A 25,537-nucleotide genomic window follows, 5' to 3' on the forward strand; every position below is an offset into this window, starting at 1 on the left:
TGCTAAACTGTTGGTTTCTCTGTAGATTACATTCTGTAGGATTGTGCATAATACATGACGCAAATATATTCCATTTGAAGAAGAGTTGATTTTTATATGTTGATTTTCTCTGCCTTTTAAGGAGAATCAAACTGTGTTATAATCTCCTTCCCATCCTCTCCCAACAGATACCTTGTGAGATAGGTGAGGCTGAGAGAGCTCTATGAGAACTGTGACTAGCCCAAGGTCACCCAGCTGGCTTCATGTGTAGGAGTGGGGAAACCAACCCATTCACCAGATCAGAGTCTGCCATTTGTGTGGAGGATAGGGGAATCAAACCCGGTTCTCCAGATTAGAGTCCACCGCTCCTGACCACTACACCACGCTCAAATAAATTATGCCTACTCCAGGAGCCTCTGGTTGCATTAATTCCAAGAAGAGAAGCACCCAGGAGACGAGGTGACTAAGGAGAGGCCACACCGACCCACAACCACTTATTGATTCCCCCCTTCCCCAGCTTACCAGTGCCTTCTGTTCCCGGTCAGCACTTAGCTGATCCAGGTACCAGTCTGCATTCTCTCGCTGCAGGTTCCTCAAGGCTAGGGTGGGATCCTGCAATGCACAGTACAAGACCTGGGGATCCTGTCCCTCTAGGGCGTCATCCACCAACTCTAGAGCACCTTTCACTGTTTAAAACAAAAATTACAATAGGCGTTTGCATGCCTAGAAGCAAAATTTTAGTTTACTCAGAAGCTTAGCGGTAAGGTATATAGAAGTATAGTGTCCAGATCATGCGAAGTGATGGTATCACTTTGCTCTGGTTAGACCTCACCTAGAGTACTGTGTTCAGTTTTGGGCACCACAATTTCAAAAAGATGTAGACAAGCTGGAAGGTGTCCAGAGGAGGGCAACAAAGATGGTGAGGGGTCTGGAGACCAAGTCCTACGAGGAAAGGTTGAAGTAGCTGGGTATGTTTAGCCTGGAGAGGAGAAGACTGAGAGGGAATATGATAACCATCTTCAAGTACTTGAGGGGCTGCCATATAGAGGAGGGTGCCAAGTTGTTTTCTGTTGCCCAAGAAGGTCGGACCAGAACCAAAGGGTTGAAATTAAATCAAAAGCGTTTCCGTCTAGACGTTAGGAAGAATTTTCTAACAGTGAGAGCGGTTCCTCAGTGGAACAGGCTTCCTCGGGAGGTGGTGAGCTCTCCTTCCCTGGAGATTTTTAAGCAGAGGCTAGATGGCCATCTGTCAGCAATGCTGATTCTATGACCTTAGGCAGATCATGAGAGGGAGGGCATCTTGGCCATCCTCTGGGCATGGAGAAGGGGTCACTGGGGGTGCAAGGGGGGGAGGTAGTTGTGAATTTCCTGCATTGTGCAGGGGGTTGGACTAGATGACCTTGGTGGTCCCTTCCAACTCTATGATTCTAAGGCATATGCTTGGTATCAGAACAGGCCCTAGGTAAGAGAATCTCAGGTAGCAGAACTGGGAGTCATCGAAAAAAATCACCAGCAATCCAGGCAGACCGACGGTCCTCAACCTTTCCCGACCTGGGACTCACTCCACGTGGGACCCACAGAGCTACAGTCATGTCACAGGATTATGATGTCACATTAGCACCTTGTGACAGGAAGATGGGAAGCCGGAATTATGACCTATCTGGCGTCAAGGTCAAGGCTGTGGGCAGGGGACCAAGAGAAGGGCAGGCGTGATGGACAAAGAGTTGGTCTTTGAGAGAAGCTCAGAGAAAGGGAGTGGGCAGAGCTAAGGAACTCACTCTATCTGTGCTGGGGAAAGGAAAGGATTCTGATTTTGGTAATCTGCGTGATCAGAAGCTGTGTTTGGCTCTGAGGACCCGAGAGTTCAGATTTGCCTAAGATGGTGTAAAACAAATCCTGTGGAGTGACAGGCAGACACTGGGAGGAAAAGGGCCCTTTCTCGGGTCACTGGAAGGGAATAGGCTCAGGGAAGGAGATATTCCAAAATACAGGGGGTTATTAAGGGATTACTGCCACTGGAGTGGGGTAGTTTCTATAGTGAGAACAGGAAGAGAGATTTGAGGAGAAATCTCCATGCTTCTGTGTTTCTCTGGGGAAGAGAAGTTGTTTAATCTCTAACTTTCCTGATAGCTAGGCAGCAGAGTATGAATAGTAACATCTATAAGAAGTTCTGGGAACCTAAAGGAATTTGTGAACTTAAGAACTATAATTTTGTAACAACTAAACCATCTAAGAACTATGCCTTCTCTGAAGAAAAACTTATAAAAGAGCTCTGGTTCTATGCTGTTCCTACCTACAGTTTCCCCTCCAAATCTATCCCTGTTGTGTGTGTGTGTGTGTGTGTGTGTGTGTGTGTGTGTGTGTGTGTGTGTGTGTGTGTGAAGTGCCGTCAAGTCGCAGCCGACTTATGGCTACCCCTTTTGGGGTTTTCATGGTAAGAGACTAACAGAGGTGGTTTGCCAGTGCCTGCACAGCAACCCTGGTATTCCTTGGTGGTCTCCCATCCAAATACTAACCAGGGCCAACCCTGCTTAGCTTCTGAGATCTGACGAGATCAGGCTAGCCTGGGCCATCCAGGTCAGGGCTAGCCTGGTATAGTGTTCAATAATTCTCTGTTATTTGATTGCAAAAGCCTCTGGTGTCTCATTTCTTCCGAGGTAAAATAAGAAGAAGAGGAAGAAGAGTTGGTTTTTATATGCTGACTTTCTCTACCACTTAAGGGAGAATCAAACTAGCTTACAATCACCTTCCCTTCCCCTCCCCACAACAGACACCCTGTGAGGTGGGGGGGATGAGAGAGCTGTGACTAGCCCAAGGTCACCCAGCTGGCTTCGCGTGCAAGAGTGGGGAAACAAATCCAGTTCACCAGATTAGTGTCCGCCGCTCATGTGGAGGAGCGGGGAATCAAACCAGGTTCTCCAGATCAGAGTCCACTGCTCCAAACCACCGCTCTTAACCACTACACCACACTAAGAAGTAGAAAATTAAGAACTCCAGATAAGAACTAAGGACTAAGAAGTAGAAAATTAAAACTCCAAATAAACAGTCTGGCAAACAAAGAAGCTCTCTCTCTTCCTCAGTACCCACATAAGAGGGATCGTGATACAGGAAGATGAGAAATCGGAATTAAGACCTATCTGGCATCAAGGTCAAGGCTATGGACCAAGAGAGGGGAGGGCAAGAAATACCAGCTTGGTACCTGGGGTTATACCATTGTGAGGAACGAGCCAGGACAGGAGGAATAATAACTGTTTCTCAGGGGCCACTGCTCTGCTTACCGTTAACTTCGTTGATGTTGCCTTGTATCTCGGCCTGCGTCAGACACCGGTCGTAAATGTCTTCGCCTTCAGGAATCTCTTTCAGGTTCTGATTGAGGTGGGGGAAAGAGAGCAGAGAGGCAAGAAGTTATAAGCTCTGCCTTGCCACAATTCTACTCCTGATCTAGCAAAACAATAACTAAAAGTAATTATTTGCAGTGTCCACTGAGCCAAAGGGGTGTTTCTACAGTTGCTAGCAACAAGTGTTATTTTTTATTGAATTAATTTGAACCCCACCTTCCTCCCCAATGAGGACTCAAAGCGGCTTACGTCGTTCTCCTCGTCTCCATTTTAGACTCACAACAACCCTGTGAGGTAGATCAGGCTGAGAGAGTGTAGTGATTAAGAGTGTTGGTTAGGAGCTGTGGACTCTAATCTGGAGAACCGGGTTTGATTCCCCACTCCTCCACATGAGTGGCGGACTCTAATCTGGTGAACTGGGTTGGTTTCCCACTCCTAGACATGAAGCCAGCTGGGTGACCTTGGGCTAGTCACAGTTCTCTTAGAGCTCTCTCAGCTCCACCTACCTCACAGGGTGTCTGTTGTGAGGAAGGGAAGGGAAGGTGATTGTAAGCCAGTTTGATTTTTCCTTAAGTGGTAGAGAAAGCCGGCATATAAAAACCAATCCTTCTTCTTCTTCTGACTAGTCCAAGGTCACCAAGCAGACTTCCATGGCACGACTGGGGAATCAAACCTGGGTCTCCCAGCTACAAGTCCAATGCTCTTAACCACTACACCACACTGGATCTTGCCAGTACATCTTTTACAATGGCAAGATTTCTCTGAAGTCTTGTAGGGTCTCTAAGACATGGAGACATTTGAATACCTTGATACATTCTGAGCATATCCTTGTTGAGGTAGCTACAGAGAAGACCCCCACTTTCCCAAGCTTGGAGTGAAGTAGCAGGGCTGTGGGTTTGGCTCTAGAGTCATAGCAGACTTTGGAAGAGTTCCATGCACCTCTGAAGCTTAGCTTGATGTCAAAACCAAGGCACATCTCCTCCCCAAGCATGGAACTGGGAGTGGGAATTGGCCTACTGGTCACTGGGAGGTATTCTGGGACAAGACCCTGCCTCTTCCCAGTTGGGTCTTTGACAAGACAAATTTTGGTTGGCTACCAGGGCCAAGCAGCATTTGTGGTTGTGATGGAAAGTGCCATCAAGTCAACAGCTGACTTATGGGAACCTCGTAGGGTTTTCAAGACAAGAGACATTCAGAGATGGTTTGCCATTGCCTGCCTCTGCATAGCAACCCTGGACTTTCTTGGTGGTCTCCCATCCAAGTACTAACCAAGGCTGACCTTGCTTAGCTTCTGAGATTGGGCAGCCTGAGCCCATTCAGGATATTTGCAGACCCGTCACTGACTCCATCATGTTTATTCACACAAGAGAAGCAGGATGGAAAAACTAAACACTGGCATTTAAAAGCAAAGCTACATCTCTGCTTACCCAGTTTTTAGCATTGCTGGCTTTTTCCACCTTGGCCCGATACAGCACCTTCTGATAGACCGCAGCGAAGTTCTCCCGAAGATTGCACAACATGGCGTTGGGGTTGTGTAGGGCCCTCATGGTTTGCTCCACAATCCCTGCTTCCACTGCTTCGTTGATAGCGAGGACTGCAGCATGCACTAGATGATGAGAAGCAGAAATGTTAAAGGAAAGCTTAGAAAAGAATGAGTACCAAGACCCTGCTGTGATAGGGCAGGGTTTCTGAGATGGGGAAGGATAACCCCATGAACACTGGGTGTGTTCATCAATGAGGGTCAGGGTTTGGGAGAGAAGGAAAAGAAGAGTTGGTTTTTATTTGCCGACTTTCTCTTCCACTTAAGGGAGAATCAAACCAGCTTACAATCACCTTCCCTCCCCACAACAGACACCCTGTGAGGTAGGTGGGGCTGAGAGAGGGTGACTAGCCCAAGGTCACCCAGCTGGCTTCGTGTAGAGGAGTGGGGAAACAAATCCAGTTCACCAGATTAGCCTCCGCCGCTCATGTGGAGGAGTGGGGAATCGAACCCAGTTCTCCAGATTAAAGTCCACCACTCCAAGGGAGATGTGCCAAACGTAATTTATTTTATCCCTACATAAGAAACCAGGAGTGATGCGGGGGCTAGACGGTTAGACGGACAGATCAGGGTTTTAATCCTCACGGAGTTGTGAAGCTCATTAGTTCTGTCGTCACTCTTAGGCACAGAAGGGCCTTTCCTAACCTCAGCCATCTGACCTCCTTTTAACCGGAGATGTCGGGGATTGAACTCATGATCTTTTGCATGCAAAGCAGATGCTCTGCCATTGGGCCAAGGCCCCAGTGAAGGTAAGAGGGTCTTCTCTTCCACATACCTGCTGCTTCATCCACAGAGAGCTCGTTAGCGAGGATTCCCCCTATCTTGCTGAACGACGGCAGCAGCAAGCCGTATTTCTCCAGCTCACACTTCATATGGTTTATTTCCTCATCTAGAATAGAACAAGGGGGTCACACATTGGTCTCCTCTGATTGGCACGAGCTCTTCAGCCAGAGAGAAATCCCCCCCAGCAGCATTTCTCAAGGTCCCTTTCAAACAGGAGAGGCCAGGGATTGAACCTGGTGCTTTCTGCACACAAAGCCCACTGAGCCACCACCCCACTCAGAACTTCAGAATTAATAGTGGGGGTCAGTCATAATAGACAGTGCTGACCTTGTCAGACCAATGGTGTGACTCATTATAAGGCGGCTACATGTATTCTGCCTCAGATTCCTTGTAAGTAGAGATGTTGGGGGGTCAGGTAGACCCAAAAGAAAACAAAACTGGAAAACTGGATTTCCATTTAAATGCCCAATCAAGCATCACTTTCCACAGTACTGACACACTTAAAATCATTGCTAAAATGGGAAACCCGAAATAACCCAACCAACTTTCACATGAACATATGAAGCTATCGTATACTGAGCCAGACCACTCATCTGTCAAAGACTGTATTGTCTGCTCTGGGGAGAACTCACCAGGGCGCCAGGGTCTTTTACATCACCTGCCCCTTTTAACTGTAAATGCTGGGGCTTGAACTTGAGACCTTCTGCATGCCAAGCAAGTAGTCTGAGCCTCAGTCCCTTTTCCCCCCCCTCTCTTTTTTTTGCACTGCTCACCTGTGAAGTTCACTTTCCCATACAAATCCTGGATCTGGGGAGCCAGACCCAATTTAAACAGGTATAAACTGGGGAAGGAGGAGAAAAGAACATGGGTTTATTTATACACCACACAGGTTTTATGTACAAGACGTGTAAACAATCAATCGCCTATGGCGAGTGAGGATAAGCTTCCAGGCAAGCAGGTAGGGAGGTTTGGGCACGTTAAACAAGAACTAGGACTTTCCCCTCCTAGCCTGGTAAGGTACCATTTACCAGTGACTCAGATTGCTATTCATGAGCAGCAAGCAAATTATTTTTGTTTTGTGGGATAGCCATAAGGGGAACAATATTTTCCCTTATGGTTTGGTTCAACCATAAAAGTAAAAGCAAAACATGGCTGATTGCCATGGGAATGAGTGTGCTTGCACATTCTTCTCCCCTCTCCTGAAGCCACACTAAATAAAGATTTCTTGGTTTTCAAGTAACCATGTGTGTGTGTGTGTAAAGTGCCTCGAAACAGGGCCTGGCAACCAAAGAGAAGATTCTGAAAGGACGACTCCAGATGTTGTCGCACCTCAAAGCATGAATACAGTAGACCACACGAGGCATGTTTTTCTTGTCGTAGATGTCTGTTGTTTCAGGGTGGAAGATCTATTGAAAGAAGGAGAAAGGGGAAGCTGAAACCATCCTTATTGAGCACTTAAATAATAATATCCCTCCTTTCAAATTAACAGGCCCAACAGGGTGGAATGTGGTATTTGTTACCGTAGGTAATCCAATGTGACTCATAGCTTCCCGCCAGTAGTTAATGTTGTCTGTGTGACGATAGTGTAGTCCACATGCCTTTAAATTAAAAAAAAGGAGAAATGCTACAATGTAATGCTCAGATTGAATTAGAATTGACTATATGAAGCAACAATGCATGGAATCAGACCAATGGTCCATCTGACTCTATACTCTCAACTCCTTATGGCAGAGACCCTCCAGGGTCTTTTGAAGGAGCCAATTGGGTAAGATTGCAATTGGGTAAGATTGGCAACTGCTCATTCGCATGCACGGTCTCTGTTGGCTCCCAGTTTGTGGAACATTGTGTCCGAGGAGATCAGGAAGCCCCCCCACACACACACATTCTCTCTGTGTGTAAAGTGCTGTTAAGTCACAGCTGACTTATGGTGACCCCAGCAAGGGGCTTTCAAGGCAAGTGATTAAGTAGAGGTGGTTTGCCATTGCCTTCCTCTGCAGTCTTCCTTGGTGGTCTCCCTTCCAAGTACTGACCCTGCTTAGCTTCAGAGATCAGGCTATACCACGCTGCCTTCCTTCCCAAACATTCTGTAGAATGTGTAGAAAGGAAATGTTCAGGAGGGCGTTCTTATAAAGGGACTAGAACTGAAGTATAATGGAACAGCTCAGGAGGTCAGTTTTTTTTCAAATAAGGGAATAGGATTGCAGTTTATGGCAATGTTTACTGTATGTATCATCTTCCTTTTACTGCAGTTTCTACTTTTGTAAGCCACTTTCTGCATGATGGAAAGGGTTCTTGCTTGCTCGCATTGTTTCCCAGTTCTGTAATCCTGGTTCCTCCGCATTGTTTATTGAATGCCGTATGCTGTCTGAATGAATTTTTAAAAAAATATTTGGTATTCTGCTTTGTTTATTGCCTGCCTACCTCACCAAGACTCAAAGTAAATAAAAAATAATGGTCAGCAGAGAAAGGGTTCATCCTAGGGTTGCCAGTTCTAGGTTAGGAAATTGCTGGAGTTTTGCGGGTGGAGCTTGTAGAGGGAGCTCAGCAGAGATGTGATGCCATTGAGTCCACCCTCCAGAGCTGCCATTTCCTCAGTTGTATACTGGAGATACTAGGAACTGAACTCAGCACCTTCAGTGTGCAAATAAAGTTTCAGCCATTCAGCTAAGCCTGAAGAAGCGATTTCTAGCACTGCTTCCTAAGACCCCTTTTGCACTGGAGTCTTTGCCTGGCACGTTCTGCGTTGAAAAGACATGGTCTACTTATGGCCAGTAGATGCAGCAATAAACCAAAGCCACTAACCTGGAAACGGGCCTGTCCTAGATCGTATATCTTCCTCAAGGGAACCACATCTGGAGCAAAGAAGTGGCCGAGTTTGGCCAGGATGACACCGTTCCTCAAACTTTCCTCCAGTTCGGTAGGCGAAGCCAAATCTTCCTTCAAGCAGGCCTCCATCCAGCTTGGTGTGCAGAGACAAACAGGAAGGAAAGTTTTCCATTTTCCTGGTATACATTAAAGTGGCATCGAAATATTTTTCACAGATTCCCTCCCCCCAGTTATCCTTATAACAACCCTGCGAGGTAGGTTAGGCTGAGATGAGCAACTGTAAACAGGGCCTTCTTTGGTCATCGTCAAATATTATACATCATATTGGCTGGTTTGCCTGTTGAGATGTAAATGGAAAACCCTATTTTGCCCCAAGGCTGAAAATAACCAGTTACCTCACTGAGTACAAGGTGAGAAAGGAGGGGGAGAACATGAACCTCCTAACACTCCAGACTCATTCACGTAGCAGCAAACACGTTAAGTCTGAATCAAGCCACTGTTTCAGAACTGGGGTGCTTTTCTTTGGCTTTCGAGAAATCTCTCCTCTTCCGTGAATTAATTACCCACCCCCGTTCATGGAGGATAGGGCTATCCATGGCTGCTAGTCAAAATGGATACTAGTCACTATTCTCTCCTGGATCTGAGGAGCATGCCTATTATATTAGATGCTGTGGAACACAGGCAGGATAATGCTGCGGCAGTCATCTTGTTTGTGGGTTTCCTAGAGGCACCTGGTTGGCCACTGTGTGAACAGACTGCTGGACTTGATGGGCCTTGGTCTGATCCAGCGTGGCTTTTCTTATGTTAAGAATCTACATCTTGTGGCAATGATGTCCATCATATTTGTGCTTTCAATGAATTGGCCCTTCTTGCCTGTCCAGAATCTACTGCCCATCAAATTCCCTTGGTGCCCACATAATATTATGGGAGAAAGCAAGACAAAGGTCTCGCTCCACCCCTTTGCATAATTTTATTGGCATCTGTGATGGCTACCCTTAAATCAGCTTTTCTCTACACTAAAAATCTCTGAAACTATAGCTTTTCTTCACAGAGAAGGTGCTTTAAATCTTGGGTCATTTGGGATGCCCTTTTGTGTACTTTCTCCACCTCTACGATATCTTTTTTTAGTTGGAGGACACCATATTATACACTGTGCGCCAAATGCAGCTGCTGCATCATGAACACATGAAGCAGCCTTATACTGAATCAGACCATTGATCCCTCATGGTCAATATTGTCTACTTGGACTGGCAGCAGCTCTCCAGGGTCTCAGGAAGAGGTCTTTCCCGTCACCTACACCCTGATCCTTGTTAATCGGAGATGCCAGGTATTGAACCTTGGCCCTTCTGCATGCCAAACAGATGCTCTACCAAGGAGCCACAACCTTCTCCAAATAGTTATAAATGTATTATGATAACCAGGAAGTAAAATTTGTCCAACATGATTACTTCTGTCTTGGAACCTCTTAGGCTGGTAACCAAACACAGAAGATGAGGGCAGAGGAGAGAAACCACAGCCAGCTCCATTTCTTTGCTCACCGTTTAGCTTCCTCTAAGCGGCAGAGGTATTGGTAGGCCTCGTTCTGACGCCTTTTCTCATCCATTTCATCTGCGGTCAAGCGTTCATCTGGGGAACCAAGCAAAACAAGCAGTTTAGACAGAGAGGAAGGCCTGACCCAAAAGACTCAAGCAGGGTAAAGTCACACAAAGAGTGTGCACTTCTGGAAAAAAACAAAGCTGCCATGATTTGCTATGGGCATAGAGTGATGTCACTCTATCCCTTGGCATCTCTGTGGTGAAAAATCCTTTGCACTGACAGTTTAAGTCAAAACTCAGTTCAGTTTGAGGCCCCCACTGCCAATAAAAACAAAGATGATACATGAATCTAATCTTCATGGGTTTAAGAGACTGTTACCCATTGGAGACAGGTGTTTGCCTGATGGCCACTATAAAAATGGCACCAGTATTCACAAAGAGACCTAAAATATGATTCCCCCTTCCTTACCTTGAACTGGAAGCTGGTCTTTAGAGGTCAGTATTGAGCAGACACAGCTGCCCACATGGTCTCTAGAAATCCTACCTGCCTCTAGAAGAGTTCAGAAGTGACTAGAGTATCCAGTACAGAATATCGCTCTAGTGCCTACTTGCTAAGGGGTGCACTGAGACCCAACTCACTAGCCCCGTGCACAAATTACAGTGAACACATGTACATCCTGGGTGTACATAGAATCATAGAGTTGGAAGGGACCACCAGGGTCATCTATTCCAACCCCCTGAACAATGCAGAAAATTCACAACTACCTCCCCTCCACAAGCATACACCTGTTAATAAGAAAGAGCCGTGAGTTCACTTTACAAAGGAAACGGGGGTCCAGTATCTGGATAAAGGCAGGGTTTCAATCATGCTCAGCAATGCATGTGTTGAACCTAACACGGGAATTACTCAGCATTCACATAAGGAAAAACAAAGGGCACACCGTGCACATATTGTGCATGTGCTCATTGTAACATGAGCGGGGCTACTACAGTAAAGGGAACCACTGGAAACAAGATAGAAATTGGATCAGGAAGATGGGAGTAACAAGATTCACAGCTTCTCAGTGCTCAAATAAGTCCTTTAAACAATAGGATTGCTACAGTTAGGGTTGCCTGTTTGACCTCTTGAATAATGGTCCAGTATTTTTAAAATGCCCTGACCTGGATGGCCCAGGCGAGCCTGATCTCGTCAGATCTCAGAAGCTAAGCAGCGTCAGCCCTGGTTAGTATTTGGATGGGGCACCACCAAGGAAGTCCAGGGTTGCCGTGCAGAGGAAGGCACTGGCAGACCACCTCTGTTAGTCTCTTGCCATGAAAACCCCAAAAGGGATCGCCATAAGTCGGCTGCGACTTGACGGCACTTCACACACACATTTTTAAAACACTAACGTTATCAGAACAACAACAAAATGATCAAAAGATTTGGTACTTTGGCTAATGTCATTGAGTTGGATTTTTGGGATAAATTCATTGAATGTTATTTTGAAATAATGAAGTTTAGCTTTCTTTACAAACAAAACACCCAACCAATTATTATAATTTAATGTTTGGTAACCTTTTGGTAACTTGAGAGGCACTTCCCATGTTGCAAAGCCCCCGTAGAGGACTCTCATCACCTAGAGTTTTGTGTTCCTTGGCTCATGGCGTTCCTGGGCTCATGGGGCCCCAGTTCAGATTGGGACTATAGGGGGAAAGGCTTAATCCTGATGAAGAGCTCTGGAGAATTCAAAAGTTTGCACACTTGTTTTGTTTTAACCAACAATATTGTGCAGCTTTTGTTTTGGGATTTTCAACATTTTCAGGGAAACCGTGCCCTGACCTGGATAAACCCAGGCTAGCCTGATCTTGTCAGATCTCAGAAGCTAAGCAGGGTCAGCCCTAGTTAAGATATGAATAGGAGACCTCCAAGGAATACCAGGGTCGTGAGGCGAAGACAGACAATGGTGAACAACCTCCGAAGGTCTCTTGCTTTGAAAACCCTATGATGTCACCATAAATCAGCTGTGACCTGACGGCAAAAAAAGGGAGGAGAACCTCAACCAATAACAGTGCTTTACAGAACAGCGGTGTAAGTCAGAGAAAGAGAAAGAACCCTTCCCAAAGAGTTTACAACCTCTTTCCTCATACATAGTTACGTATAAAGAAAATGCACAGATCTCATCCATAACAAGAGGGAACAAGCACTGCAGTCAGTAACACACCCAAGGCTATGACTCACAAACTCCAAAGGGTGTCCTTGTAACTGCCACCAGAACTGGCAAGTGATTTCATACAGGCTGCCCGAGCCGCTTTCTTTGGAAGTGATGTAAACAGATCTAATTATTTTCCCTTCTCCCCTCCCTTTCTTCCCTTGCCGGGTTGTCTGAAGGAAAAAGGGCAGTTAGCAAAAAGCCTTTTTATATAGCCTGAGGCTTTGAGTCAACAGAGGGAGCATGGATGGGTGGGGGGAGATCAGCCTCGATTAAACCGATTGTTTCCAAAAAAGGAAACCCACAGGCAGGGCAGGAAGTTAACAGCCCTTCTCTGCTGTTGATGCCCAGCAAGAGGCATTCAGGGGTGGACTGCCCTTGGATTTTGAGGTTCCATAAGCACATCACAAAGGCCCTGCTGGTTCAGACAAAGAGTCCAACTACTCCGTCTAGAGCCAGTGTAGTGTAGTGGTTAAGAGTGGTGGACTCTAATCTGGAGAACCAGGTTTGATTCCCCATTCCTCCACATGAAGCCCTCTGGGTGACCTAGGGCCAGTCACAGTTCTCTCTGAACTCTCTCAGCCCCACCGACCTCACGAGGTGTCTGTTGTGGAGGGAGGAAGGCGATTGTAAGCCGCTTTGAGACACTTTAAAGGTAGAGAAAAGTGGGTATAAAAACCAACTCCTCTTATTCATCATTCTGTCTCACACAATGGCCAACCAAGGCCTTCCAGGGTGGTGCAGTGGTTAAGAGTGGTGGTTTGGAGTGGCGGACTCTAATCTGGTGAACGAGGTTGGTTTCCCCACTCCTACACATGAAGCCAGCTGGGTGACCTTGGGCTAGTCACAGTTCTCTCTGAACTCTCTCAGCCCCACCTACCTCATAGGGTGCCTGTTGTGGGAAGAGGAAGGGAAGGTGATTGAAGCTAGTCTGATTCTTCCTTAAGTGGTAGGGAAAGTCGGCATATAAAAACCAACTCTTCTGCATCCTGTTTGCCACACTGGCCTGGGAGAAGCCTGTTTCTTCCTAGCATGTAGCAATCAGGGGACTGCACCTTTAATTGCTGCTAATCACAACTAACAACCATTAGAAGCCCTATGCTGTGAATGTCAACACAGAAGGGGAGCCAGAGTTAGGATCTAACTAGTGTCAGGATTAGGACTGTGGGCAACAGACCAAGAGAGCTGGAGAGAGGAAATACACGCCCAGCCAGGAGCAGGTGTACCATAGCAAGCAGGGGATCAACAGTCTTTTATAATCCAAGATCCAAACTGTGTCAAAGGTCAGAGCAAGAGATGAACAAAGAGTCAGCCTAAGGAAGCCATTTGCATAGCTGAAAATATGCAGCTTAAAGAAGGAGGAGAAGAGTTGGCTTTTATACCCTGATTTTCTCCACCTTGAAGGAGTCTCAAACCGGTTTACAATCACCTTCCCTTCCTCTCCCCACAACAGACACCCTATGAGATAGGTGGGACTGAGAGAGTTCGGAGAGAACTGTGACTAGCCCAAGGTCACCCAGATGGCTTCATGTGGAGGTGTGGGGAATCAAACCACATGAAGCCAGCTAGGTGACCTTGGGCTAGTAGTCACAGTTCTCTTAGATCTCTCAGCCCCGCCTACCTCACAGGGTGTCTGTTGTGGGAAGAGGAAGGGAAGGTGATTGTATGCTGGTGTGATTCTCCCTTAAGTGGTAGAGAAAGTGGGAATATAAAAACCAACTCTGACCTCAAATGTCTTCTGAAAGGGCCATTTGGCATCAGACACAGTAGCTTGGTGCCTAACCCCACTAGCAGCAACTTATGGGGAGACAGTAGCTGCTCTTGAGACATAATAGTCATAGCAACACCTGCCTCATCGTTTTCCAGCTCCAGAACAACGACTCATCCCTTTCTTTCGTGGTTTCTCTCCCTTTCCCAGCAGTGGGTGATGAAGCAAAACAACACTTTATTGCAAGTGGAAAATCCGCACTTAGAAACAAAGCGGTTACTGCACTAGGTATTCCCAGTGATGTATTAAGAGTTTGGAAATGTTATAAAAAATACTGTTCGCACTTTCTATGTATTCCCAGTGATGTATTACGAGTTTGAAACTGTTATAAAAAAAAATACTGTTCGCACTTTGTTTGGCCCCTTTAGTTGTGAAGACGTCTTCCAACCATTTTTTAGCCGTGGCATCCAAAAACCCTTTTAAAGCGATGTTTTTTAAGTTTTTGTTATTTTTAATAATATCACAACAGTATGCATTGTATTGATTTAAAATATATATATATAAACATTACTAATTTAATCAATGCCAAAAAAGGAAAAGAAAAGAAAAATTTTGACTTCCCCTCCATCCTCCTCTATCCGTTTGTACTCTTAATATTCCCCTTTATTGATTCATTCACTATCCTAGGATTACATCCTATACTTCAGCATTTAGAAGCTAATAATAACACACTTATATAAACCTTTACGTTTAGATTAATTCAAATCCTTGGATATTTGCTAGGTTAAATTCATGTCCACAGTACTTTCTCCATACCTCCCATTTCCCCCACAAAGTCTCCATTGTCCTTTTGATTTATTAACGCTGTTTAAAGCGATGTTTTTAATGCATTTCCGTACTCTTGATGCATCGCTGGGAATACCTAGTGCGGTCACCGCCGCTGTTGCTCAAGAGGCACCCAAACGCATTCAGAAAGAGGGGCGCTGTGACCTCCCCGCACCCGCCACCAACCCCCTTGGGCCAGTTCTTTGCAAAACCGAGACCCCTCTTCCCTCTCCTGCCCGTCGGCCCCATCCCCACGACTCACAGCCTGGCCCAGGCGGCCCGTGCCCGGAGCCTCCCGCGGGCTGCTCCATCGCCAGCTGATCCGCTTCCTCCACCTCCGCTTGGGATTTGAGTTTTGAATCTCCCGCCACCTCTGGGCTCCTTCCAGCTGGCAAGCCCCGGGGCTGCTGGGGAACCTGGGAATTGTAGTTTGGTTTGCTTGTTTTGCGCAAACCGAGCCGGGCTCAGCAGACGAGTTGCGCGCCCGGGACGCGCACGCGCGCGCCTTCTCCAATTAGGCAGCCTGTTTGGGATCCATACGGACTGGTCGGTGCCGGAGCGTGCACGCTTTCCAGTTGTCACAGATGTGTTCGTCGGCCGGAATTTGAAGGAAGAAGGAACCTAGTTATAGCTAATTCATACTGGTGTGACAGTACCCCAGAGATCTCCCGGTAATAGTTGGCTTCCAGACTGCCAGGGAAGGAATTTCTGCCTTGCTACAAGCCTGCTCTGTGCACTGGGTAACTGGGCTAGGAGTCATGGAGTGTCATTTTGTATAGTGATTATATTAGGATGAGTATATGCATATTAACTAGATAAAATAAGATACGTATAAAGTAACTGAGTAGAGGGGGATTATACTGTTAGCAAAAGTATATACAATTTAATTTTGGACAGAAGAGAGTGAAGGGGAAGTCAATTATTCTTTTTATTTTTTAGATTAGAAAATTTTATAGATTCTACTTTATATTGTTAAAGTATTAATGGAAAGTGATTTATGATGTATGAAATGAGAAAATAATAAAATTTTTATTTAAAAAAAGAGTCATGGAGTGTCAGAGCGAACGATAAACAATGATAGGAGAAACTGGATGAAGCTGCAACTGTCCTGAGTCGCCTTTCTGTCTGTAATACAACGAGAATATGCAGAACTTGTTGATGTATCGTCATCACTTGAATATGGATAAATATCTCTTCCCCAGTATAATCGGGACTCAGAGATTTCTGCCCATTAGGGCCTCTGAGTCAGCAGCTGCAAATAAACTGTTTTCTTGATAACGATCTTGGGTCTCGCTCTCCCCCGCGAACCCCTGTTTTACTGCAACACTGGGCATGATGGAAAGACAGAAAGAGCTTCAATAAAATAAAGTAAAAGTGTGTGTGTGTATATCCTTTTATTATATTTACCCCTTTTACTTGAAAATTTGCTATACATATTATATAGATATCCCCTTTTACTGTATTATATATATATATATATATATATATATATATATATATATATATATATATATATATATATATATATATATATATATATATATATATATATATATATATATATATATATATATATATATACCCTTTTTACTTTTACTTGAAATTTTTTACTTTTACTTGAAAATTATATATATAAAATTGTATGTATTGCAAATTTTTGACTTCAACAGAAATCTTCTTCAGACCAGGTTAATCAAAAAGAGAAAGAAGAAGAAATGTTTCTCGGTGAAGGAAATCTCTGTCAAAAGAGCTGACTAGAAACTTCTTTCCTCTTCTCTTTAAGGGAGAGCGTTAACATCCATCCTATAGAACAGTTCTGGTGAGCTGAAAAGCTGGCACATTATTTTGTCATGAGAGAGAAAAGGCAGCAAAGTGGCAGATATTAAGGCTGCCATCTGAAGTACACTGACAAGGGAGTAAATCCAAGAGATGTATGTGGCTTCCAAAAGGATGGGAGTAACTGGGAATAGTGGGAGCCAGAGTTTTAAGGCTCCCAGGACTGTTTTTCTTTAATTTTACTGTGGGTCTGTGTCTTCTTGCCAGGGCTTGGTATTGGCTTGCCAGGTGGGGTTGGCTTGGATTTTGTCTGTTGAAATTGGTTTTGTTGGTCTCCCGACATTGTATTCTTTGCTCAAGTTGGTTTCCCTCGTGGTTTGCAGTGGATTCTCTGGTTTGACATTGGCTTGAATTCTTGGGATCTCATCAGATATTTGTTGAGCTAGCGCCAGTTCCTTGTTAAATTGTTTTGGCTTGGAGGGTTCTTTGGTTTGACATTGGGTTAGATTCTCTAATTTGACATTTGTTGGTCCAATTCACTTGAAACTTGGGCTATTTAGTGGACACTGGCACCAGCAGTTCCACTGCAATTTTGGTGCCATTAGCTTAAAAAACAGCCTCCCCCTGAAAGATTTCCCATAGGGAATAATGGAACCAAATAATATTGGAATCCCCTCCCAAAAAAAGTGGATTTAAATAATCAATAAACCTTTATTGGCATAGAAACATGACGTAAGCAGTACATAGAATTCACTGTCCATATGTTTTCAATTTAAATATGGTTTAGACTTTAGTCCTAATATTGACAACTTCCATCAAAAATTCCGCCACCTTTAAAGTGATTTCAGGAACAGTATCATTCAACAAAAACCGGCATACAGAGAATTCTTGGCTAGATTTCATTTTATCAGTCAAGGGTAGAATTGTTTTATTACGAGGACCGTCATGCAGGTGACAATTTATGATTATATGCATTAGCGTATCATGTTGACTCAAGCCACATACACATAATCTTTTCTCAAAAGGAATATTTTTAAACCTGCCATTTAGTACCGCCAAAGGGAGAACATTCAGCCTGGTGAGCATAAATGCCCTCTGGATTTAAATACTAAACCAGTATTTGGAACCCAGATAACCAGGAATAGTAATATTTCATGGCTCCCTGATATCTAGATCTGAAAAATATCAATATTTTTTTGAGATGCACATCTCTAATTGTGGCTCCCCTCCAGTGGCTTAGGTGGGCAAGCTGGGTTTCTGGCACTGAGGGCACCCCCCCCCCCAATTGAGGATAGGGGGCAACCTGCTTCCTTGTATGGTGTAATACTGTGGTAGTGCAATACTGTGGTATGGTAGTGGAAACTGCCTGCCTGTGCCTGAGAAAGTTGTGAAAGAGTAATATTAAAGGGGGGGAGAGGAAGAATGACAACATGAAGAGAAGGGGAGAAAGACTATTTTCTTAGTGATGGGCAGAAAAATATTTCAATCTGTCTTTTAACCAGCAATATTCTCCCCGAGGGGAGGTGCACCGTTCCTGGAGGTACTGCAATACCAGGTTGAGGTGTGGAGTGAATGGAGCAAGCCCTTATTCCATCTCCCAGTTCCAAAAATCCATTTAATATATAGTCCTCAGATAGAGGATGTATCAGATATTAAAATGATAAGAACAGATTGACTTTTATTGAGAGAATGTTTCAAGCACTGACGGGCCCCGTGGCACAGAGTGTTAAGCTGCAGTACTGCAGTCAAAAGCTCTGCTCACAACCTGAGTTCGATCCCAATGGAAGTCGGTTTCAGGTAGCCGGCTCAAGGTTGACTCAGCCTTCCATCCTCTCGAGGTCGATAAAATGAGTACCCAGCTTGCTGGGGGTAAAGGGAAGATGACTGGGGAAGGCACTGGCAAACCACCCTGCAAACAAAGTCTGCCTTGGAAACGTCGGGATGTGACATCACCCCATGGGTCAGGAATGACCTGGTGCTTGCACAGGGGACCTTTATCTTTTTTTTTCAAGCAGTACAAATGGTAGGGAACATTGAGTCAATACAAACCAGTCCCGGAAAACGCAGGTGCGTGCATTCCATGTGACAGTAATAAAGTGCAAAAACAACAGGAGATACCTCCGAAAACACAGACTGTCCAGTAGCTAAGAAAAATTGTACAGAGTCCACAGGGAGATAGTCCATAGTGGGGGAGTAGGGCAAAGTCCTGGCCACTTTACCCCCAGAGTCCATAGGGATGCAGTCCAAAGACAGTAAAAAAAAATAGAAAAAGAAATAGAAGAAACACAAGAAAATTGAAAGAAGAAGAAATATTTCAATCTGTTTTTTAACCAGCAATATTCTCCCCGAGGGGAGGTGCACCGTTCCTGGAGGTACTGCAATACCAGGTCGATGCGTGGAGTGGACGGAGCAAGCCCCTATTCCATCTCCCAGTCCCAAAAATCCATTTAATATATAGTCCTCAGATAGAGGACGTATCAGATATTAAACTGATAAGAACAGATACTACACTTGATCTTAGCCAAAAGGCCGAGAAGCGATAAAGCCACTGTCGGGAAGACGGGTTCCCGTACCAGCCTGATGCCCTTCTGGGTAAAGAGAGCAAAGCCACGCCCTGAGGTCCCCAACGCCACGGCCGGCCGGGGTCCCAAGAGCCCCCATTGCATCCCAAAAACGCTGCTCCGTCCGCCTTGCAGGTCATCCGCCTCCTGAAAGACACGTGTATGTCATAATTGGTAGATTCTGGCTCAGTTTCATGATGTTGGCTGCCGGGGCTCAGGCCGACATTGGCTACTAAATCTGCATGTTTCCGCCTCCTTTCCCATGATGCCCTGCGCTTCTGTTAACCCTTTACAGTCACCGCTCATGCCCGGACGGTTCCCTCCCTGCAACGTTGCAAGCTGTTTTCCAGCTCCGAGAACCAACTGCTCAAAGAAGCAGAACGTTTCAGACTATAGGGCGGAAACGCGCGGTCGCTTGAGCCTCCTTTCTTCCCTGTTCCAGCCAGGATTCAGCCAGGATCGAACGCACGAACGTTCGAAGAACGTTCAGCCAGGATCGAACGCACGAACGTTCTTCCCTGTTCCAGCCAGGATTCAGCCAGGATCGAACGCACGAACGTTCGAAGAACGTTCAGCCAGGATCGAACGCACGAACGTTCTTCCCTGTTCCAGCCAGGATTCAGCCAGGATCGAACGCACGAACGTGCGTTCGATCCTGGCTGAATCCTGGCTGGAACAGGGAAGAACGGAGGCTCAAGCGACCGTGCATTTTCGCCCATAGGGTTAGGGAGAAATGGCACAAGGGAAAGACCATCGTGCATTAGTGCATTCCTGCCTTTGCGGTCCGACACACATCATGCCTCCGCATCCTCCAGATGCCTATTTTCTTCCTCTTCCTTTCATTTCCTTGTTGCTTTGTTTTGCTCTGGCCGCCCATCGCTTTCCACAATCCACATCTTATTCTGCTCAACTAATCTTCAAGACGAGAACAGCCACAGGCTTCCCAGGAAGGAATCCAGCTAACTTTTTTTTTTTTTTTTTAAGCAGACCAGTGAGTTAAAGTAAAATTGCCAGCTCTCTGAAACATCTGCAGTTGCGTCTGGAACTTTTTCTGCCTCTCCCCTCTCTTCACAGTTTTGGATTGCACCCCCCCCCCCTCCAAAACTGTAGAGGAAGAAGAAGAGTTGGTTTTTATATGCTGACTTTCTCTACCACTTAAGGGAGACTCAAACCGGCTTACAATCACCTTCCCCTCCCCACAACAGACACCCTGTGAGGTAGGTGGGGCTGAGAGAACTGTGACTAGCCCAAGGTCACCCAGCTGGCTTCTTGTGTAGGAGTGGGGGAAACAAATCCAGTTCACCAGACTAGCCTCTGCCTAGGGTTGCCAGGTTCCTCTTTGCCACCGGTGGGAGGTTTTGGCAGCGGAGCCTAAGGAGGGCGGAGTTTGGGGAGGGGAGCGACTTCAATGCCATAGAGCCCAATGGCCAAAGCGGCCATTTTCTCCAGGTGAACTGATCTCTATCGGCTGGTGATCAGTTGTAATAGCAGGAGATCTCCAGCTAGTACCTGGCGATTGGCAACCCTATCCGTTCCCCTGGAGAAAATGGCTGAATTCAGATCTGTTTAGTTTTAAATTGGTTGAATGTTACATTATATTATAGACGTTAATGATTTATTGTATGATGTTGTTCAATTGAATATTGTTTATGTTGTTATTGATGTGAATTGCCCTGAACCCCACCCTGGTTGGGAAAGGGTGGGATAAAAATTTAATAAAATAAAATAACATTTCAAAGTCACACACCAATCTTCCTGCCCAAGCGTGCAGAAAGCAATGTACCATTTAACACCAGATAAGAGAAAAATAAACCTTCAGGCCCATCCTATACCATCCTAAAGAGCCTGAAGCCAACAGGTTTGAAATCTGAACACAGCACCATTGAACAAGAACTAGAAAATGCCTCAAATGAGGAGTTCCTCTTTAAGTTGATATCCAGGGCTTGTCACTGTTAGAAGGATCCAGCACCAACTTCAGCCTGGGGTGCGGTGAGGGTGGCATTGGGCCCCCTTGGAAAGTTTGAGTCCGTCCACACACACACCCTCACTCACTTGGCACACAACCAAACACACCAAAACGAGGTCTGCATTTGCCGCCTGAGCAAATGTATATTTCCATGGTGTCCAATGCACCTTACTCCCAGGTAAGTGTTAAGTGCATTGCAGCCTCATCTGTATAATATTCATAACCCCCCCCCTTCTCCGTTAAAAACACTGGAGGCAACTCACAAGATCTCCTTAGTTAAAAATGCACATCAGCCTGATTAAAATTAGCAGAACACTCAAACAGCAATTGTCTGTCCTGAAGAAACAGAACTGGAAAAAACACGCATCTTAAGAACCAAGATTGCATTAGAACTAATAAAGCCAGGAACCAGAGATCAACAGTGGTACCTTCACATTTAGAGGCAGTCCACCAGTTGTGGCAGGGCTGATGTGAAAGACCTCTGCCTGAGACCCTGGAGAGCCGCTGCCGGTCTGAGTAGACAATACTGATTTCGATGGACCAAGGGTCTGATTCAGTAGAAGGCAGCTTCATGTGTGTTCTCCATTCTTGTGGGTGTCCTGGAGGGATCTAGCCTGGCCTTTGCTGGAATCAGGAAAGGGGACAGAAGTCCCTTTGGTACAATCCTGCAGGGCCCCTCCAGTTCTGAAACGGCTCCTGAAAATTAACAGGAATACCCTGAACTAAAAGCTGTTGGTGGTGAGGAGGGAGTTATTACAAAGGTGGAAGGCCCCATTTCCCAGGACAAGTTGTTGTGGGAGTGTGACAGTTCTTTGCTGAAAAGAGATTTTCATGTGATCCAATCATATGAGTGAAGGATTGAGGGCGTGGATGCAGTTAGTGAATGGGCAAAGGGAATCTGAATAGGGTACTTAAACGAAGCTGAATAGGGTACTTAAACCCTGCATAAAAGGAGGGGGGAAATGCTTTTTGCATTGAGCCAACTCTCCCCTATCTGGATGGCCCAGGGTGTCTGTGCAGAGGAAAATAACTGCAAACCACCTTTGTTAGTCTCTTGCCTTGAAAACCCTGGGAGGTCACCATGAGTCAGCTGGGAAGACAGCTCTTTACACACACACAACTCTCCCCCACATCCCTATTAAGTCCAAATCTGGCAGTATCAAATCTGCACATGAGAAGCTTCTACCAGCTCCTTTGTCTCTAAGTGTTACAAGACCCTCTGTTTGGACTGTGGCAGACTTACAGTGCATTCCTATGCAGAGCTACTCTGGTTTGAACCCCATTGGTATGAACTGACTTACACTGGAGGAACTCCACATGAGTGGCGGACTCTAATCTGGTGAACCGGGTTGGTTTCTCCACTCCTACACATGAAGCCAGCTTGGTGATCTTGGGCTAGTCACAGTTCTCTCTGAACTCTTTCAGCCCCACCTACCTCACAGGGTGTCTGTTCTGGGGAGGGGAGGGGAAGGTGATTGTGAGCTGGTTTGATTCTTCCTTAAGTCAGCATATAGGAACCAACTCTTCTTCTCTACATAGGCTCACACTGTAACAGTACAAGGCCTCTGAGGGGGAGTACAGATAACTGCTAGATGTTGCTCAGCACCACCACAGAGTAGAAGAGACATGTGGAAGAGACGTGTGAAGAATCAAAGGCAAATTATTTAAGAGCCAGGGGACAGAAGGACAAGAAAGGTTCCTGGGTCCTGTTATCAGTGGCCCCAATTCTAATATTAAAGAACAAATAAATAAGATGTCCTGGCTCCTTACAGCCAGTCAGTAGTAATTACTATTAATGATGGGCCTGTATCCTACCATTACTCTATAGGGGGACTTTATTGTGATTTAAAAAAAAAATCAATATATCTGATTCTTAGTGTGGCCAAATCTGTGGGTACTTAAATCCAGAGACAGGAGCCATAAACAAATAAGACGCATCTTTCTACAATCCTGATAAACACTTCAGGCCTGCAGAAAAACATTAAATTAAAAAAAATACACTAGGGATTAAAAACCCCTCCCAATAATATAAGCAGCACCTGTAGCTTTAAGAAACAAATGCCCTCTGTGGCACTTCCCAACAGCATTGAATCGGGCAGATGGCCTTTGGGGAAATGGCCAGGTGGTCAGCTGCATGTTTCTGTTCACTGTTGTACCTGAATTTTAAACATATAAATCAGTTTCATTATTTTATAAGAAGGAGGTTTTTGAGCTGAAGAAATCAGTTTAACTTGCTTTTCAGGTTCTGTTCCTGATCTAGCCCCATAGGACCCACAGTGGCATAAGTGATATCTGACAGGATGTGTCGCCGATCACAAGCTTGGACCCATGTCTTTAAAAACTACACCAGAACTGTATATTGCTAAGTAATTTTGTTAAGTGGAAAGTTATAACATAAGATGTCTATCTCTCCTGCAATTAACAACTGAAGATAGTTTCGTGTTATTACATGGAATAATTATATTCGAATGTGATAACTAAATAAGGTTATGATATATGAAAATATTTTATTACCTTTACTCTTTCTTTTATTAGTATTTTGCGTGCTAAATATTATATAAGTAAATTTCTGAGATCAGTAAACATGAAAGTGCAATCTCTTAGGTAAAATCTATCTATCTATCTATCTATCTATCTGTCTGTCTGTCTGTCTGTCTGTCTGTCTATCTATCTATCTATCTATCTATCTATCTATCCGTATACAGCAGGACAATAGGGTGTTAATTAACTAATATTATGCTTTGTAAGTATTCAATGGTTTTACATTAGTTGAGGTTAGAAGGTTTATATTCACTCCAGCTATTTATAAACAGCAACATGTCCAAGACCTGTATTGAGAGGTAGAACTGTGTGGTGTGGTGCAGTTTTTCTGTTGTATGTTTTATATTGTGTTAATAATAATAATAATAATAAAATAAAAATTAAAACCAAAAACAACACCAGGACTGATGCTGGGAAATCCCCGTCCCGGATGGTGGCCTGGGATGTACCCAGGTAGATGTGGGCCTTCACTTGTTAGAGCCGGTTGCCATGGAGACATGCAGCGTGTCTACCTGTCCCTGAAAAAGTAACCGAATCCTCACAAGCCATCACAGAAAGGAAGGCAGGCGTTTGCTGTCCTAGGACGGCGACGTGAAGGTATTTCTCGGTTGCTCTTCTATGGAACCGCACAGGGTTGCCGGCCTGAGACAACTGCACGTGTTTATTGGATTTTAAAAGAAGTCGCGAATCGATTTTGACGGGGCTTGTGAGGAAACCCAGCATAAAAAGTGTCTTTGTAAAAGAAGCCTAGGTGAACTTTAACTGGATCCAGCAGGCCTTTTCTAGGGGGATGTTAATATGTGAAGCAATCCATGAAAATGTTTGGTAATTCTTCAGCTCCCGTCCGAGATCTTCGGGGATCTTAATATTATTGGATGTCTTCTTGGTGAGTAGCAGATTGTGGTGGTTCTTGCTTTAGGCATGCGTTTGTATTAATTACTTCCTGCCTTTTAAAATATGGAGTGCTTCCTGAATTTCAAAGGTTATAAAATGGAGAGAAATCCAACTTCCTACTGTTTACTTGACTAAAAATCCCATTTTTTCTCCTCTTTCTTTGTCATAAAAAATGTTCCCTTCCATGTTTTTCTCATTTTTCCTTTCTTCCGGGTATATGGCAAATCTTCTGTCTCATATCCTTTTTAGACTGTGTGCCTGTGGGGAGATTTTTAAACATTGTATTATAGGTGCTATTAGAAATATTCAGTGAAGGGACGACTTCCATTTAATAGAAGGATGGGACCTGGGGATCCTCTGGAATTACAGCTCATCTCCAGACTACAGAGATCAGTTCCCCTGGAGAGAATGGATGCTTTGGAGGGTGGACTTTATGGCATTGTACCCTACCGAGGTCCCCGGTCTCCATGCCCAAATCTCCCGGAGTTTGCCAACCTGGATCTGCCAACCCTACCCCCATTCCCCCCCTCAGTGGCCAGGGGTCGGGTTGCCAGCTCCAGGTTGTGAAATACCTGGAGATTTTTGGGGCGGAGCCTGAAGAGGGTGGGGTTTGGGGAGGGGAGGGACTTCAATTCCATAGAGTCCAATTGCCAAAGCAGCCGTTTTCTCCAGGTGGACTGATCTCTAACAGCTGCAGATCAGTTGTAATATCAGGAGATCTCCAGATAGAACCTGGAGGTTGTAATCAAAGTTACAGTTGTAGGCTTATTACAAAAATGTAAACCACTGACAAAACATATAGTGATTAATATATTTACAATGATAATTATTCAGTATGAGACATATATTGTAGACACATTATTGTTTGCATAATGTTAACATAGAAGTATCATGGTTATATGCTTCTCCATGTACATAACATCTCATCCCAAAAACATTTTTTGGATATATAACCATATAACCATGATACTTCTATGTTAACATTATGCAAATAATAATGTGTCTACAATATATGTCTCATACTGAATAATTATCATTGTAAATATATTAATCACTATATGTTTTGTCAGTGGTTT

General features: G+C 44.9%; 1 protein-coding gene, 1 non-coding gene and 1 pseudogene across 2 annotated transcripts in view; all 3 read right to left on the bottom strand.

Annotated features, from left to right (window-relative positions):
• IQGAP3 (IQ motif containing GTPase activating protein 3) overlaps positions 1-15,032 on the bottom strand; it is a 54,117-nt gene extending 39,085 nt beyond the window's left edge. The window contains exons 1-10 of the mRNA XM_056853179.1: positions 14,986-15,032; positions 10,005-10,092; positions 8,443-8,599; positions 7,161-7,238; positions 6,970-7,046; positions 6,414-6,481; positions 5,633-5,746; positions 4,733-4,923; positions 3,258-3,333; positions 502-665 (exon numbers count right to left, since the gene is read on the bottom strand). Coding sequence (XP_056709157.1) covers positions 502-665; positions 3,258-3,333; positions 4,733-4,923; positions 5,633-5,746; positions 6,414-6,481; positions 6,970-7,046; positions 7,161-7,238; positions 8,443-8,599; positions 10,005-10,069 — 990 coding nt within the window. The 5' untranslated portion in view covers positions 10,070-10,092; positions 14,986-15,032. The remainder of the gene's footprint in view (positions 1-501; positions 666-3,257; positions 3,334-4,732; positions 4,924-5,632; positions 5,747-6,413; positions 6,482-6,969; positions 7,047-7,160; positions 7,239-8,442; positions 8,600-10,004; positions 10,093-14,985) is intronic.
• A 2,985-nt stretch (positions 15,033-18,017) lies between these two features.
• On the bottom strand, positions 18,018-18,189 carry LOC130481255 (U2 spliceosomal RNA; annotated as a pseudogene).
• A 660-nt stretch (positions 18,190-18,849) lies between these two features.
• On the bottom strand, positions 18,850-19,040 carry LOC130481246 (U2 spliceosomal RNA). Its single transcript, XR_008933446.1, has one exon. It is a non-coding gene; the product is annotated as a U2 spliceosomal RNA (small nuclear RNA).
• Between the last annotated feature and the right edge of the window lie 6,497 nt (positions 19,041-25,537).

Source organism: Euleptes europaea, chromosome 7 (assembly GCF_029931775.1).
Source record: "Euleptes europaea isolate rEulEur1 chromosome 7, rEulEur1.hap1, whole genome shotgun sequence".
In the NCBI taxonomy this organism is placed as follows: domain Eukaryota; kingdom Metazoa; phylum Chordata; class Lepidosauria; order Squamata; family Sphaerodactylidae; genus Euleptes; species Euleptes europaea.